General features: G+C 36.5%; 1 protein-coding gene across 1 annotated transcript in view; it reads left to right on the top strand.

Moving 5' to 3' along the window:
• eys (eyes shut homolog) overlaps nucleotides 1-16,229 on the top strand; it is a 254,763-nt gene that overhangs the window by 25,426 nt on the left and 213,108 nt on the right. Inside the window, 6 exon segments of the mRNA XM_051126527.1 lie at nucleotides 853-1,012; nucleotides 6,906-7,010; nucleotides 9,575-9,714; nucleotides 10,378-10,541; nucleotides 13,312-13,565; nucleotides 13,949-14,053. Of these exon segments, the coding sequence (XP_050982484.1) occupies nucleotides 853-1,012; nucleotides 6,906-7,010; nucleotides 9,575-9,714; nucleotides 10,378-10,541; nucleotides 13,312-13,565; nucleotides 13,949-14,053 (928 nt within the window).

Here is a 16,229-nt window from a genome sequence, read left to right as displayed (position 1 = left end):
CAACATGCAGGTGAATTAACATATTAATTTGAACAATTTAAATGTTTATTTTACTGGTATAAAAACAAGGTCTGAAAAAATATCTACGTTCTCAAAAAATATTTTGAGTATGTCAGCATTAACTTTAAGATGAAGTAAAAGTTCTGTATTTTATCTTACAGTGAGCTGATAACGTTCCAGGAACCTCAGAATGTGTTCTTGAAGACTTTATGGCTGATATATATGAGTTTACTTAAAATAACCTTGGGAAAAAGACACTGAAACTTGAAAAACTGCACAGATACTGTTGTGCATTGGAATTTTAAAGCACTCTTTCGCTGTAGAAGTTTCTGTGATGTATGTAAACATGGGTTATTCTAAGAGCTGATTTGGTTAGTGTGCGGTTTGGAGACATCTGGTTGTTTAATTTCTAATCACTGTCATCCTTAATTAAAACTTTGATGTAGTCCAGGAAACAGGCCACATTTCTTCATTAGCAAATTGGTGAAGAATCTGTTGGTCATCAGCAACATTTTCTTCTTAAACTTCCTTTTCTCCTGCTTACACTTCTTGTACTCTAATGCGCTATATAATTGCCTTCTGAGTAATGATTCTTAACTTAATTAGCTAAGAATTCTGATTTCAGGGTATTTAGTAAAATTAATTTGTAGCCAGCAACATAGGGGATTTGAAAGTGCAGTTACCTTTATGTTAAAAGCTTGAATGCATGTTTAACCAAAATATAAGAATAACAGCAGGGGTTGTACAGTATATGTTCTTTATTTAATACATGATTGTAGATGTTTGTAGTGTTTTGCTGATAGATTGAATGTCTAATAATTAAGGTTAATTACGTCTTTTTCCCCCCCACAGTGTCTCTGTGCACCAGGATGGACGGGGGAGTTTTGTCAGTACTTGGATAACGCATGCTTAGCCTATCCAAACAGATGCTTGAACGGAGCTACTTGCATCAGTATGAGTCAGCCAACTGCACCCCCGCACTATATGTGCACCTGTCTCCCTGGATACACAGGTTAAAAGAAAACTATATCAACAAACTCTGGAATATGTTATCCTGATTTATGTTCAAGTTTGCACAGAGTTTGGCAGCAGATGCTTTTTAATGCCACGCTCAGATTGTTTTTTTCCTACAGTAGGATTGGAGAGGAGAATTATTTTCACGTTTTCATGCAGCGTCAGAGATTGTATAGAACAAAAGTTGTTTTCTTATATATCAGCTATATCCGTGGAATTCTGAATATAGAATATAAAGGATATCTGCCAGCCACTATTTGTGTTATTCTGGTGACATTTCTGAGGAAGTTATGTGACACTCAGACTTGAGGACTTCAGTACTGACTTTACAGTCCATTTGATTCCCAATAAAATGATTGGATTTGAAGTAAGGTAGCAGACTGGATACAGAATTAGGTTTTGAATGAGGGGAAGGTTATTTTAGATTAATTTCCCAGAATCCTCTACCCAAACCTCTTCAAAATAGAATCAAGCACTGATGTGTAACCAGTGCATTTATATCCTTATATCAGTATTCCTTTTAAAATATACAAAGTTTTGTAAACAATGTAAACATTTAGTTGTTGTATTTGACAAAGTCTATTTAGAAACGTTATTTTTCTGACAATATTGAACATTCTAATCTGTAGAGAGGAAAACATTCTACAATGCCTTGCAAAAGTATAAATTTTTTTTAAAAAGGAAAAAGGAGGTGACTTGTGGCCAAGTATGGTGACCCATACTCGGAATTTGTGCTCTGCATTTCAACCATCCAAGTGCGCACACACACAGCAGTGAGTAGTGAACAAACACAACACACACCAGGAGCAGTGGGCAGCCAGTGGGTTCGGTGCCTTGCTCAGGGGTCTCACCTCAGTCGTGGTATTGAGGGTGGAGAGAGTGCTGGATATTCACTCCCCCCATCTACAATCCCTGCCGGACCTGAGATCTGAGATCTCCCCTGAGACCTTATGTTGCTGCCTTGTGTTAAACTGCTTTAAATGACCTTCCTTCCACATCAGTCTACACTCCATAAACCATTATGACAAAGCAAAAACAGAAATAAAACAACTGAAATAAGTACATTTGCATAAGTACTAGCTGAAGCGCCTTTACAGCCTCAAGACTTTTTGGGTATGATGCGACAACCTTTGCACATCAGCATTTGCCAATTATGTGCTATTCTTCACCTCTTAACCTCTCAAGCTCTGTCAGCTTGGATGGAGGCTGGCAGACATTTTCAGGTTTCTCCAGAAATGTTTGATTGGGTTCAAGCCCGGGGTGTGGCTGGGCCACTCAAGGACATTCACAGAGTTGCCTATGAGCCACTTTTGCTGTGTGCCTAGGGTCATTGTCCTGCAGTCTGAGGTTCTCAATGCTCTGGACTGGGTTTTCATTAAGGCTATCTCTATATTTTGCTGTGTTGAGCTTTCCTTTTAATCTGAGTCCCTCAGTCCCTGCTGCTGAAAAACAGCCCCACAGCATGAGGCTGCTACAAGCACACTTTACTTTTAGGATGGTACTCTCCTGGTGATGAGCAGTGCCTGGTTTCCTTCATACATGGAGGTTCATCAGACCAGAAAATATTCAGTCCTTCAGGTGTTTTTTTGCAAATTCCAAGTGTGTCTTCATGTGTCTGTACTGAGGAGAAGATTAAGTCTTGCCACACTGCCATAAATCCTATCTCCACATATGATCATGGAGCTCAACTAGAGTGACCATCAGGATCTTGGTCACCACTCTAACCAAAGCCCTTCTCCATCAGTAGCTCTACGAAGAGTCCTGGTTGTTTCAAACTTCTTCCATTAAGAGTAACAGAAACTACATGCTTCTGTGAAATTTCAGTGCAGCAGGTTTTTTCTGAACTCTTCCCCAGATCTGTGGGGAAGTGTGCAATCCTGTTTCTGAGCAGTTTTTTTTTTTTTTTTTTGGTTTTTGTTCTGATATGCTTTTTCAGCTGTTAGACCTTTTATTAAGACGTGTGTGCCTTTCTATACCCATTATGTTGAATTTGCCACAGGTTAACTCTACTCGAAGTGTAGTAACATCTAAAAGCAATGTGGTGGAATCATTATAGTTTTTTTATTTTTAATAAATTTGCTGAGATGGTAATGGGTTTTTTTTTTTTTTTTTGCTTTCCATTATGGTGTATGGAGTGTAGATTGATGTGGAAAAAGAAGTATTTTAAAGCAGTTTAACATAAGGCAGCAACATAACAAAATGTGAACAAAATTAAGGGGTATAAATACTTTCGCAAGGCACTGTACCTATTATAGAAAAACAAAGTCACATTTTGTCAAAAAAAAAAAAAAAAGTTGTAATTGTTTTGTTACAAAATTTGTTTTAGGCCCATTCTTGAAATTGCAGTTTAGTAAATTGCTTTCCTTGTCATTCACCATCGTGTAAGGGAAGGCCAGATCTATTCAGTTCCAACTCATGCATTTGAAAAGGAGCCATTACTGAATTTTTCCCTAGCCTGAATGACACAGTTTCATGTCCAACATCTATATCATCCGCTGAAATGTGACTCAGAGTGTGTGTTCCACGGAGACAAGTCCCACTGCCCTAAGGCATCTCTTTACCGTAACTCATCTTTGCACATTGCCCTCCTAACTGGATTATTCTATAATTTGTTTCATCATGCCTGCTAAATGAAGGGCAAATAGAGGTTAGAGAACACTTAATCGGCAGATCTAACTGGGAAAGCAAGATCTTTCATTAGCTTGGCCACCAGCGCATGAGCACAGAATGAAGTATTTGCCTAAACAACCCAGAAACAAATAAACAAACAAGACAAATGATTTACTGGATTTCATCAGTCATGACGTGTTGATCTCACTAGCTTGCATTGCCATTCAGTGCCCTTGCATAGGAAAATGTGACGTAGTCTTTTATAGGCACTTTACATGAATTATAGATCATCTACATTTCATGACACCTATAAACCGTAACATGTTATGAAGCTGTATTATTTGAAAAATGCCGTCCCTGAGAGATTTCTTTCAGTACTATACAGCAGAACTCGTATTTTCAACAGGATAATCGCCAGTGCTTCTGTGTCCTTGTTATCACCTCTCAGTCTCCTTGATGGCTCTATTTCCCATCTTAGCAGATGAAGAAATCCATCTTTCCACATCCCAATTGTCAGCGGCAAGAGGCACCTGACAATTTCTGCCTCTCTGTGAGCTGTATAATGGATTAGAATACTATTAGGAGAAAACATGTCACAGCTCAAACCTCAATGTTTTATTTAGACATTTCGATGATGCTAACGATATCCTCATCGATTAATGACCCCGGAGACTTAAAAACGACCATCCCTGTCCCATTTCTCACCACAGTATTGCCAGAAGGCCAATGTGAAATGTCAAGTGCTTTCATTATGATCTTCTCCGAAAAAGTCAGACGACATGTTGAGGGAAGATAATGTGACTTCTTCCACAGCAGTGAAAAGCGTTGGTGAAGCAGTTCTTGCGCTGGATAAGACTTTCAAATCTTTTTTTTTTTTTGCTGTTCCATCTTGCTTTTTCCATGCAAAGATGTGACTGGTTTGATTCCATGTTACGTTGCTTGTTATATAACTGTGTGTGGATGAACAGCATTAATAGAGATCTGCCAGAGATCTAATAAGAGATCTGACCTTCAGAACAGTTCTTGGGTTGCTGCTGGAGACTAGCTGCTGTAAATATGCACTGCCATAACACCCACAAAAATTCAGTGCCATATGCCCTATTTATACATTTGCCAGAGGTCACAAATGTTGCAATTAGTAATTTTCAAGAAAAATAAATAGGATAAAATATATTATACATAAGCATTTTTTAATTTTATTTGTGACCCTGGACCACAAAACCAGCCTTAAGCAGCATGGGTATAGTATTTGTAGCGATAGCCAACAGTACATTGGGTCAAAATGATCGATTTTTCTTTATCATTAGGATACAAATTAGGAACATTAGGAACACACCACTATTTTTGAAAATGGGCTAATTTTCCAACTCCCGTAGAGTTAAACAGTTGAGTTTTACCCTTTTCGAATCCATTCAGACGATCTCCGGGTCTGGCGGTAGCACTTTTAGCATAATTTAGCATAGATCAGCATAGCTTAGCCTGAAAATAGGCTAACTTCCGTCAACATAACCAACGTGACCACCTGCTTGTACAGGGAGACTATTTTCAGGCGCTGCGTAATATCATTGTGTCTGCTGCACCCACCTTGATTATTACGCCAGAATGAGAGTATAGTTCCTAGCCATATCGGCGTAGAAAATCACAGCTTTTCATTTTTCCGTCAGTCTTAGTACACAATGTAACTACAGAAGAGTCAAGTTTTAAATAGGAAAAATATTGAAGCTCTTTGGTCATTTTTAAGTGATTCTAATCAGATTCAGTGATCTATGCTAAGCTATGCTAAAAGTGCTACCGCCAGACCCGGAGATCGGCTGAATGGATTTGAAAACAGTAAAACTCAACTGTTTAACTCTAGGCGAGTTGGAAAATGAGCCTATTTTCTAAAATAGTGGCATGTTCCTTTAAGTAAAGATCATGTTCCATGAGGATATTTTGTCAATTTTCTACTGTAAATATATCAAAACTTAATTTTTGATTAGTAATAAGCTTGATAGCAGTATACATGCTTTTTTTATTATGTCTAGCTGTATTGATTAGCATAATTTTATTTTTATTTCAGTTTTAGTAATCTTAATACTTATTTTTTACAGTGTGTGATGAAAATAAGATAACATGTTAAATGCTATCTACTTGGCCATAAAATTATGGTAACAATATTACACACACTATTTTTGAGTAGGTTTTAAAGCTTGATTTCTTTCTGGAATCTACTTGAACAAATCTCTTAAATCTTTTAATCTATGACACAATGAATATATTATTATTATTATTATTATTATTATTAGTGAAATGTGCTCATTTATTTTAAGTTGATTCTTAAAGTCTGTGATTTTTGCATAATTTATATTTGACTTTGGGTTATTTTGTACCATTAAAAGACTGTTTAGAGCTAGACATCTCAGGTAGGAAACAACTTGTTACTGTACTAGCATTCACAAAGCTACTGCTCATTGAACATAATAAAACTGGATAATTGAGCCAATTCTCTCAAAATAAATAGGTAGCCTTCTTTCCTTAATTTTATCATCTTAATTAGTTTCTCAATCCAAACCTTAAAACTACTTAAGTTTCTGTAAAAAAAAAAAAAAAAAAAAGAAGAATGATTGATGAAAAATGAACCAGTGATTTTTTTGGTTTTATTAGTGAGATGATCTTAATATTTTCTATAAACTGAACCACTTTAATAAAATGTGCACACTATTTTTAATAATCATCATTTTTGAATGAAATTTATAAGACCCACAAATCATTTTTAGTTTATATATTTTAGTGTATAGCTTTATTTCAATTAACAAAAACAAGCTTTAATAGTTTTAAGTGTAAGTACACTATAACTATACAGAAATTCATGCAGGTTTTTTTTAAAGTGAATTATTAGGGTGAATTTCTTTACTCTGACATCCTTTTCCCATGCCTCCTCACTTTTTTTCATTGCCTTTTTTTTTTCTCCACACAAAATTTGAGTCTCACTTATATACTGTCCCTCTCTGGCATCTCTCAAAGTTCCATATGTTGCATAATTTTGCATACTGTCAGTCTGCATTAACTGTCTGAAGGGTGACTCAGTAAATGGCAATCTGAACTGTTGCTAAATAGTTTCAGAATTTAAAACACGATTTGTCCTCTCCTCTCTGTGACAGGCACCAAACCTTGAGCCATGGGGGGAAAGTTTCCAAATTTGCTTCTAAATCCCAAATGTCAAAAGTGAAGTCAATATCTTTAGGGGAGACGGGGCGTAAAAGCTTAACTAACACTCCATTCACACCCCTGTCTTCCTGCAGGACGCTACTGTGAGGCTGAAGTAAATGAGTGCGATTCCAGTCCCTGTCAGCACCAGGGAACATGCACTGACTTTGTTGGATACTACAAATGCGCCTGTCCTTCAGGTATGAGTTTCTCTTACTCCTGAGAATGAGCTTTTTTTTCTGTTTTTTTTTTTTTGTTTTTTTTTTTGTTTTTTTTTTGTTTTTTTGGACTGTGCCACAAATCCCCACCGTGCCAGCACCAGCAGCTCTGACTGACAGCTGAGCAAATCACTCCCGTTCTCACACTGCCAGAGCTCATTAGTACTGCAGAATTGTGTCAATATTGTGTTATGAAATGCTCTTCCCTTTTGAGGCCACTGCATTGATATGGTTCCCTCCCGTAATTGTTGGTTCTGCTCACTCTTTCTGAGGCATGATTTGCATTCACTGATGCAACCTGATGGCTCACCCTAGAGATTGGCAACTCACTGGCGGGGTTACAAGCATGCTTCTCTGCCAGCTGCTCCCTTCCGCTCGATGAGTAGACGACCCAGAGTCCCAAACGCCCCCTCCCTAAACCTGCCCACGCGTGCTCGCTGCTCAGAGAAAGAGATACAAAAGGGAGAATCATCTGAATGACTTCCTCATAAAAGGATTGAAGATGCTTTTTCTTTTTTAAAAAAAGAAAAAACCTGGGCCAGGCTATTGTGAAATATTATTGACTCAAAGTATGTACATTTAAGTTGAATTAAGTGTCAAATGTAAAATACTTAACAGAGACATGTCATGAAAATCTTTTTCCGTGTTTAAAGAGATGGTTCACCCAAAAATGAAAATTATTTACTCACCCTCCAGGCATTCTAGGTGTATATGACTACCTTCTTTCAGACACATCCAGTTGGGGTTATATTAAAAATGATCCTGGCACTTCCAAGCTTTAGAATGACAATGGATGAACACCCACGTTTCTCTTCATCAGTCCAAAACGAGTCCTATAAAGTGCATCCATCCATAATAAAAAGTGCCTCACATGGCTCCCGGGGGTAAATAAAGGCCTCCTGTAGTGAATCGATGCATTTTTGTAAGAGAAATATCCGTATTTAAAACATAAGGATCACTTTCATGACAGCCGCTTTCTGTGTGCATGCTTCGCGCTCAGAAAAATGTATATCAGAAATTTAAACTGAGATGGGTTTAAAATACATGATTTCAGTGCAATAAACATGATGATAAAAACCAAAAAGATGTTTTTTGGCAGAATACCCAGGTGTGAACTTTAAAGGCACAGTCCTATTGTGGAAAAGGAGGCGGGGAGCAGCGGCTCATTTGCATTTAAAGAGACATACATGAAAACAGCGTGTTTCTGCTTCCACTCAAAATATGCATTTCTAAAATGATATAATAAATGATCTAATGATTATTTTGAGTTGAAACATCACATACACATTCTGGGGACCCCCGAGACTTATATTACATCTTGTAAAAAGGGGCATAATTGGTCACCTTTAAAGGGGATAGTTCAATCAAAAATTAGTTTTTGTTTCTGGGGGTTTATTGATTTATACAGTAAATACTATTTTCGGTAACACTTTAGTATAGGGACCAATTCACACTAACTAGCTACTTGTTAGCATGCATATTACTAGCATATTGGCTGTTTATTAGTACTAATAAAGCACATATTCTGCATGACCATATTCTACATCCCTAATCCTACCCAATACCTAAATTTAACAAATACCTCACTTACTATTAACAAGCAGCAAATTAGGAGTTTATTAAAAGTCATAGTTAATGGTTTGTTAATACCAAGAATTTGACCTTAAAATAAAGTGACCAATTTTCCCAATTGGAGCATGAGGTAATGCTTTATTTCTTTTGTTCGTGCTGTTGCAAATAAAAGGTTGCAAAATCATAAAATATTCAAAAAATAAAAAGAACAGCTGGATGAAGCGTGGAGGAGTGGAAGAGAATGTAATGGTCTCAATGTTTTTTTCAAAGTTCAGTTGTTTTTAGCTGAATGTATAAATAGACCAAGACATAAAAATATTTGAATAAGCTATGGAATTATAAATGTAGTAATTTTAAAACCCTTTCTGCAAGACTGTTAAAAATATTAAAGAGAAGAAAAAAAAAAACTACGTAAATTCACTGGTTGACCTCTAATTGACTCAACCATCTTGACCCATCCTTAATTTTCATAAGTGTGATCTTCCTGTTTAAACCTCCATTTTAAAATGATTGGTTTTTAGTATGTAAACCAAATGCAAGCACGCCAGATTTTTTTTTTCTCTCTTTCCAAAAGCCCTTGAACTAGCCTGGCCTCTTTTTGACCTTTACAATTTTGTTCTTTTCACTTGGGCTGACTGGCTTTTGGGCTTTGAATGGGCTTTCAAAAATTGATTGCCGTTTTCTTTTACTTTCTTTTTTTCCCAAGAAACAAAGAGGGAGGGGGAAAAAGAAAGAAATTTGATTTCCAGCTTGCTTCATGTTCATTGATTGACCTTATTGATTGAGGCACAATGACATGAGGAATATATGCAGTGCGTTCTCAAAGGTATTAACAAGAGCGAAGGCGTTTCAATCTTGTTTAATCTTCTAAATTCTGGTTTCGCACAAGGCTCTTTTGGTTCCCAATCAAGGAAGCCATGGTGAAATGCAGGTGATTCTTTAGATTGGTTTGTGTTTCTCATCTCCTTTTCTAGGATACACCGGGGTTGACTGTGAGGTTGACATAAACGCCTGCGCGCTTCCAAATGTCACCTGTCCCCCTGGAACGTTGTGTGTGGATTTACCAGGTGACCAGCTCCATATATGTCACACTCAATGCCCTCGCTATCTACAGGTAGGTCAGAAGGTAACAAAAAGTGAGAATTAAATTGATTTAAAAAAAAAAAAATATATATATATATATATATCCATTTATAACTTTATCCATCATTAACTGATACATTTTCAAAAAAGATGGCTGCTGATGAGAATTCTCAAACCTTAAATGACTTTGAAGCAAATAGTTCATATTACACCAACAACTTAACTAAACTAATTTACACTGGATCATCAACAACAAGACTGAAAAATACATTTGAGTCAGATCAAGTATAAACAGTTTTTTTTTTTTTTTTAGAGTAATGACAAGACATATTTTTCATTGCCTGAGCTCATTCAAAATGCATACACCACCTTCTTCAACTTTCCACTTGAAAAGAGAAGGTTAAAAATTTAATGTTCTTAGCAAGCTATGTTCTTTTGAAGATGTGAAATATATCACCAATGGCAAATTGCATGTCTCTTTTAAACATGTCTGATCATTTGGTTTTGTTTTACTTGCATTGATCTCCACTAACATAAATGGCAATTAAAATGCATTAGCTTTTCTTCATTAACCAGCATGTTTTATTTAACACCGGGACCAAGCACGCCTGTTTACAAAAGACCAGAATTACCTTTACACACATATTTAAATAAAGGATTGTTCTGGAATAATGGTTGATTTTCATTTTGACAGCCATGCGCCAATGGAGGACATTGTGTTCTTAACAACATCACCAGTTACAGTTGTGTTTGCGCACCTGGATGGACTGGGCCGACCTGCTTGGTCAACATAAATGAGTGTGTCCGGCACAGGTGTCAGAACGGAGCCACCTGCGTGGATGAGGTTGGTGGGTACAGGTGAGTCTGGGTGATATTTGTCTTTTCATATTTCTTAACGCAAGGTTTATTTAGAGTAAAGCAAATGCTTTGCTTAAGTGGATTCAAATATAGTTCTGATTTGTTTTATACAAAGATAATTATAAACATATTAAATGCATTTTAAAATGTCTGTATAAATATTATCATGAACTCAAATACAAATATATAAATGAAAATTCTGTAATTATTTGTTCATGTTGGTAATTATTTACCCTCATGTTGTTTCAAACCTGTATGCATGGTTTCTTTGCTAAACAAATGCTGGACAAATTCATTTTTTTTTCCATGCATCCACAGTTTGTAGTGACCATGATCTGTCAAGCTCTAAAAATGGCGCAAATGGACACCCTAAAAGTAGTTCATATGACTTCCATTCTATGTGTCATGTCTTCTGAAGCCATCTGATAGCTTTGTGTTATGAACAGGGCAAAATGTAGTCATTATTTGGGGATAACCCTCAGCTATGCTGCTGCTCTCAAATAAATATGGCACCTGCTGCTAGTTGAATGTCAGAATCAAACATTGATTTTTCCAGTGTCTTGTAACCAAATGTCATTGCAAAAAAGTACTGCCATAGGCCATAAATTTGATTTCCAGTCCACAGTGGAGGTAATCATTTCTATAATTGTCTTTTTTTGACATAACTGTCATATGGTTTTAAAATTAAAGTCCCCATGAAATCAAAATAGTTTTTTTGGCTTTAAGTATGAATTTGTTAGCCTTAATGTTATTTGTAAGCTAGTGTGCTCCAAAACAATGACAAAATTTGCATTTAGAAGATATAAGCATACAGAACAGTCTCCAACTTCTGCCAATATGGATCAACGATTTTAATTACATCACCCTGCACTTCAGCTTCTTGTCAAACTTTGTCTAATCAAATGCTCTCTATAATCCGAAGTGTCCTGCCCCCTACACTGTACATAGATGCTGAAGTTGCAGCTTGTTTACAGAATTTCTATCTTCTGTACGGTGAATGGAGGGGTATAGAGGGGTTAGGGATCGTTTCAAACAGTGAAAATGGCGAATAAAGTCTGGTTTCACTTTGTGTCACGCGAACCCCCGCACCATGCTTACAGCTTGCTACGGTCTAGAGACACAATATTTTATTGTTGCTTTATAATGCCTTTTGGAGTTTGACAGTCTATGGTCAATATATATGAAAAAATAAGTGTAAAGATTCCATTAACAAAAAAAAGAAAGAAAAAAAAGCATATTTTGTGTTTTATTTGGGGGGAATGTTAAGTTTTGGGTAAATTATCTCCTTTATAGATCAATTATGTTTGTAAACCTCCGGGATGCGCGCACATCATGGTTGCAGAAAACCCCGGAAAGCTCGCCTTTATAGCTAGAGAATTACATGGATAAGATTTAAAATATTTACCTTTTAAAAAGATTATAGATTGTATTGATTAGATGTCATTTTCAAAATGTTCTCCACATGTTATAAGAGCTTGTCACTCAGTGATAAGCACTGTTATTCATCGAAATGGAAGTTTGATAGTGGGATAGTCTTACAGATCCAAAACAGAGATGATATTTTTTGTGGGCGGAGCCTATCTGGTGACAGAAAATTACAGTTTTCAAGAGGCAGTCTATAGAATAGTATAAAAAATGTAAATTTGATTATATATTTTTCAAAATTCTGACTTTATTCTTGCAATTCTGGGATTATATCTCAATTCTAATAAGGAAAAAAAACTCGTCATTCTCTCTTTTCCCCTCGGCTCAGAATAGGAGTTTATATCCCACACTTCTGGCTTGTTTTCCCTCAGAATTGACAAACGCAGTATTTTTGAGTTAAATCGAGTTATAAAGTCCGAATTAGGAGATATAAACTTGCATTTGTGAGGGGGAAAAAAGTCAGAATTGTGAGAGAAAATAAATAGATGTTATGTAAAAATGTTAATAGTAATAGGTTTAAATATGTCATGCTGTAACTGTAGGGTTAATACAATACATCCCCTATGAACAGCATATGTGAATATTATGTATACCAGCGGTGCTCAACCCTGGTCCTGGAGATCGACTTTTCTGCAGAGTTCAGCTCCAACCCCGACTAAACACACCTAAACCAGCTAATTAGGATCTGAAGGAGCACTTGATAATTACAGACAGGTGTGTTTGATTAGGGTCAGAACTAAACTCTGCAGGAAGGTCGATCTCCAGAAACAGGGTTGGGCACCCCTAATGTAGGCCTATTGTTTAAATAAAATTTATGCTTTAAAAATAGAGTAATCATAGCAGTTTTCATCCATAGTATGTACGTTTAAACGTATGCATGTAGCTTCAAATGGCGTCTTTGACGACAGTATTCTATAAAAATTATTTGCATTCCAATTTTGACATCAAAAGGCACAACTTTTTTTTTTTTCTCTTATTCCATGGATTTTACCCGTTTACCTCCACTTGTTACCAGTGTTTTTCTGCAACCACTATGTGTACGCAGCTGCAAATGACGTCGTCTTTTTTTAAAAAAGAGTGATTAAGATGGATTTATCCATTTCAACCAGGATGCTTTTCTCAGTATAAAATTAAAATTGATATTCTGTTCAGGTTCAGTTGCTGTTTACGGTTTCATTCTAGAATTAAACCACCCATAGCTGCTAAAACAAATAGCATGTTCGTGTGATAGAAAGCAAAGCAAATTACATTGTCCTCCCCCCATGACTCAGCCATTTATTTTCATACCGTGTCCGGCTGTTTTGTTCGCGATTCCATTAAGAGATACTGTTTTATGCATTCCAAGTTGCCTTTGCGGTTACGGATATACTGGAGTCCACTGCGAACTTGACATTGACTTCTGCTCTGGGCATCAGTGTTCAGAACACGCCGTCTGTCTGGACCAACAGCACAACTACACCTGTCACTGCATGCTGGGATATGAGGGAACGTTCTGTGAGCTTGAGACAGATGAATGCAAAAGTGCACCATGCGCCAACGGTGCCACTTGCATTGATTTAGTGGCGGGTTACCAATGCCTGTGTGCTCCAGGATTTAAGGGTAAGCTAAATGTTATTCTCAGTGGTGCTATTGAGGCTGGAAACCATTTCTGAGCTTTTGACAGGCATTGATTTTCAAAATCTGGCATTGTTGAATTCCTCAAGATTAAAAAGAAAATGTGGCCAATTAGCCTAATTGTGATCCATTGTTTCAAATGATTGAAATTTTAAATCTTTATAATTCATTTTTCCTGCATTTTTCCAGACTTTTTTCTAATATTTTATGTCCACTTTTGTTTTACTTGGAAATATGTTACATTACAGAAGTAAAACATGTTGCAAATGGTTATTTATATTGACTTCAAAAAATGATTACAGAATCCAACGTGATATGATACAGGCATCTTGTTACCCATTTTGTCTGTGTTAATGTCCATCACGCAGGTCGAACATGCTCCGAGAATATGAATGAGTGCTGGTCCAGACCCTGCCTTAATGGGGGCACCTGCATTGATCTGGTCAATGACTACATTTGTATCTGTCCACTCGGTAAGTAAAGACCAGCACTTTGTTCCAAAACAACAGATACATCCTGAACAGAAAGCAGTTGTGCTACACCGTGTATGATTTAAAGAACTTGATGTATAGTAAACATTATGTTGAAAAATGTCATTGTTCTTGGGAAGGAGCCACAGGTCCATGTAGGTAATTATTCCCCAGAAACCATTTAGACTTTAGTAGAGATTGTATCTCCACAGCGCACATGCATCTGTAGATGTGAACTGTTATTGGGTCCCAAGAAACATGTCCTGTGTGACTCATGCTCCCTGTTTTCTAGATAATCTAGCAGCCCAAGGGGAATAGAATCCATCAGTGTAAATTTCCTAGTGTTTATTAAAACGGCCCCTCTTTAATTCTCTTAAACATGATGGTGACAGAAAACAGGCCTCCATCTTGTCAGGACAGGTCTCATTAGAGGGCACAATGCTTACGGGAGATGGTGTGGTGTTGGAGGCCTTGATCAGGTTAGAATCTGAAAAATTCATTTAGATTTCAGAATTCAACATTCAAGATTGAATCTCAAAATAATAAGTGATGGGAAGCCTTTTTCGAAGTCCTGTTCTCAAGAAACAGTGCCAGAAAATCTCAGCATTTCATTTTAGAGGGTTACTGATGATCTTTCTAGAAATCGTGCTTTTCCATCTTAGGCCTAAAGTGCAAAGGCTGTAACTGACATTTATATATTATGTTATATTATATTATGTTATGTTATGTTATGTTATGTTATGTTATATTATATTGTATTATATTATATACAACACTTCTTTCTGGTTCTCAAATCTGATTGGCTGAGATGAGTGTGATATTCTAGTGATATCGGAACTCCAACCATTCCACTGTTTGTTTCACTCCACCTGCAGTATTTCTCACAGCGTGTGTGATGGCAGACACCCAAGTTTTAAGGATAATACTATTTTTGTGTTATGGAATGTAGTTTTAAGAGTTTCTTAGGCAAATGTGAGAAATAGTGCTTGGAAAATGCTTTAAAAAGAACTCAAAAGTCAAGGTAATTCGAATTCAAAATGACTAAAGGTATTACACCAGTAGATTATCAACTATAAATGTTTTGTAAAGACAATGAACAGCAGCTTTCAGCCTGTCATCATGATTCAAATATGAAATATCAGACATGCAGTAGACTGTTGCACTCGCATTTCTTGCAGCGTCTAATGCATGAAACTGGATTTTAAAAACGTGGTCCTCAAGTTAAAAGAAGTTCACTCCCATTTTTCTGCATGTTTTTTTTTTTTTTTTTTCATTCCACTGCCCACGTCACATTTTTGTCAACACGAAAGCGCATTCTGTGTAAATGGTGCAGAGCAGTATGAATGTGCCTGCATGAAATTTGATCATCTTTCACTTAACCGTTATCATTGGCATATTGTCAAACTGTATATTTTTTTTGTCAAATTAATTAATTGATAGAATGGGACAAATCGCCCAGCCCTAGGTAGTATTTAACAATAGTATTTAGTTTTGGGAATCCTGTGTCTGTTCACAATGGTGATTTTAGTCGCATTATTCTGCCAATAGATGGCGACGAGAGACTGTTTTTATGAGTGAGTCAGCAGTAAAGACTTTTATATTGAAAGAGACTGAAACAAGGTTGTGAACAAGGCAGATATTTTTACTTTCAACAAGACCTTGTAAGATGCAGCCAACAAATGCACTGAGCCGCACTGTCATCGAAAATCACCCTTAAAAGGTGAAAGGATAGTACGACAAAGATATCGCTTTCTTCAGCTGACATTCAAACTAATGTTTTGTGAATATGAGATTGTGCTGAAGAATGAATGTTGTATCTGCAGGTAATCACATTTTTGTTTATCTCTCTCTCATAATACTCTGCATAATTCAGTAAGCTTTTAATACAGTAATAGAACAAGCTTTCAATGAAGCAACTCAAAATTAATTTGTCACTAGTTCTAAAGTGATGTTTTTGAGTTGGTAATGGAGGCTGTTAAACTGTCGAACTGAGATTCGAATCCGTGGTGGAAGGAAGTAGTTCTGCACAAAAGAGTGTTTTTAAAGATACTCTGTTGTTGTTTTTCATCCATTTACGCACTCGAGTCGTCTAATTGTTGTATAAACTCAACATCATGTGAGTAGCAGTGATATATCAGAGAATATCCCAGAACTTAATATAACACAATTCACAAAGAAC

The sequence above is a fragment of the Labeo rohita genome, chromosome 13 (genome assembly GCF_022985175.1).
Source record: "Labeo rohita strain BAU-BD-2019 chromosome 13, IGBB_LRoh.1.0, whole genome shotgun sequence".
Taxonomy (NCBI): Eukaryota; Metazoa; Chordata; class Actinopteri; order Cypriniformes; family Cyprinidae; genus Labeo; species Labeo rohita.
The sequence above is the reverse complement of the archived record's forward strand: the minus strand, read 5'-3'. Positions and strand labels throughout refer to the sequence as shown.